At 68.4% G+C, this 1,891-nt stretch overlaps 1 protein-coding gene across 1 annotated transcript; it reads left to right on the forward strand.

The window, feature by feature from the left end:
• Positions 1-8: 8 nt before the first annotated feature.
• AURANDRAFT_10512 (hypothetical protein) lies at positions 9-1,644 on the forward strand (the record flags this gene model as incomplete). The annotated part of the gene is made up of 2 exons (XM_009043830.1): positions 9-670; positions 903-1,644. Coding segments are annotated over 2 exons (1,404 nt in total), but the record flags the coding sequence as incomplete, so codon positions are not given.
• Positions 1,645-1,891: the final 247 nt, after the last annotated feature.

The raw sequence follows: 1,891 nt of genomic DNA on the forward strand, positions 1-1,891 counted from the left end.
TCGCCGGCGACCGCGCGGTGGGCCGCGAGGCGTCGCTCCGGGAGCGGCGCGCCGGGGAGCTGCGGGAGATCCTGGGCTCGCTGGGCCCCGCGGTCATCAAGGCGGGCCAGGCCCTCGCGAGCCGGCCCGACCTGCTGCCCGCGGAGTACCTCCGGGAGCTCCAGAAGCTCCAGGATCGCGTGCCCCAGTTCGACACGGGCGACGCGCTCCGGCGCGTCGAGGCGTCGCTGCGACTGGATCGCTTCGAGGACGCCTTCGAGCTGCTCGAGGCCGAGCCCATCGCCGCGGCGTCCATCGGCCAGGTCTACAAGGCGCGCCTCATCAAGGAGGACGTCGTCGTCGCTTTGAAGGTCCAGCGGCCGCGGTGCGCGGAGATCATCGCCTTGGACTTGTATATCCTGCGCTGGTGGGCCCAGCTCGGCACGTCGACGCTGAGCGCCGTCTTCGACCGCAATTTAGATCTCGTGTCCGTCATCGACGACTTCGGGCGCCTCATCTACCAGGAGATCGACTACGCGGCGGAGCGGAAGAACGCGAAGCGCTTCGGCGATCTGTACGGCAAGAACCTCATCAAGGTGCCCCGGGTCTACGGCGCCTACTCGTCTTCTACCGTGCTCTGCATGGAGTGGGTCACGGGCACGCGGCTCGTCGACGGCGAGGAGCTCGTGCGGTCGTCGGGCGACGCGGACGCGCCGGGGCCTGTGTGCAAATCAAATCTTCAACCCGACTTCAATGTGAGCGTATTCGAATGTTTTGACACGAGCACTTCCGCCGTGCTTCGAGAACTCGCTGAGAGCAATCGATTCGTCCAAAAATCAGCCGAATCGACTTCGATTTGACCGAGCTAGAGAATTCTGAAGTTTGGCCCCGACGTCCCAGCTCACTGGTTGATTTGCACACAGGCCGGGGCGTTTGGTGGACGCGTTGGTGCAGTGCTCGCTGCGCCAGATGCTCGAGAGCGGCTACTTCCACGCGGACCCCCACGCGGGGAATTTACTGGCGACGGCCGACGGCCAGCTGTGCTACCTCGACTTTGGCATGATGTCGTACCTCGACCGGCGCCAGCGCGTCAGTATCATCGAGGCGGTGGTCCACCTCGTGAACCGGGACTTCGAGGCGCTCGCGGCGCTCTACGAGCGCATGGGCTTCATCCCCGCGGGCACGGACGTCGAGCCCATCGTGCGCGGCCTCCAGGAGGCGCTGCCGGACGTGCTCGACGCGCCCGTGTCCGAACTAAACGTCAAGAACGTGATCAACAAGCTCGGCGACGTCTTCTACACCTTCCCCTTCGCGCTGCCGCCCTTCTACATCGCCATCATCCGGTGCCTGGGCGTGCTGGAGGGCGTGGCGATCCAGGTCGACCCGGGCTTCCGCATCGTCTCGGACGCGTACCCGTACATCGCGGCGCGGTTGCTGACGGACGAGGCGCCGGAGCTGCGGGCCGCGCTGAAGAATTTACTGTTCCAGCGGGACCGGCCCCAGTGGACGCGCTTCGAGGCGCTGATCGGGCGCGCGTCGTCGTCCGACGGCTACGACGCGGCCGCGGCCGCGGACGTTTTGGTGACGTTTTTAGGAAGCGACGACGCGGAGGCGGTCCGGGATCACCTGGTGGACGACCTGGCGGACGCGCTGGACTACCTCGGCGTCGAGGTCGGGTTGGAGCTCGGGCGGATCGTGGGGCTCGAGCTGGACGACCCGGGGCCCCTCTTCGGGCGGCCGGCGGAGGGCGACCGCGACGCGCCGGTCGCGGCGGGCGCGCTCCTCGCCGCGCGCGATTTCCTCGTCGCGGGCGCCGACGACGGCGCGCGCGCGCGCGACGGCGTCGGCGCGCTCGCGCCCGTCGCGCGCCGCGTCGCCGACGACGACGCGCTCCGGTCCGCTCTCGTCGAGA

This window comes from Aureococcus anophagefferens (genome assembly GCF_000186865.1).
Source record: "Aureococcus anophagefferens unplaced genomic scaffold AURANscaffold_72, whole genome shotgun sequence".
Taxonomy (NCBI): Eukaryota; class Pelagophyceae; order Pelagomonadales; family Pelagomonadaceae; genus Aureococcus; species Aureococcus anophagefferens.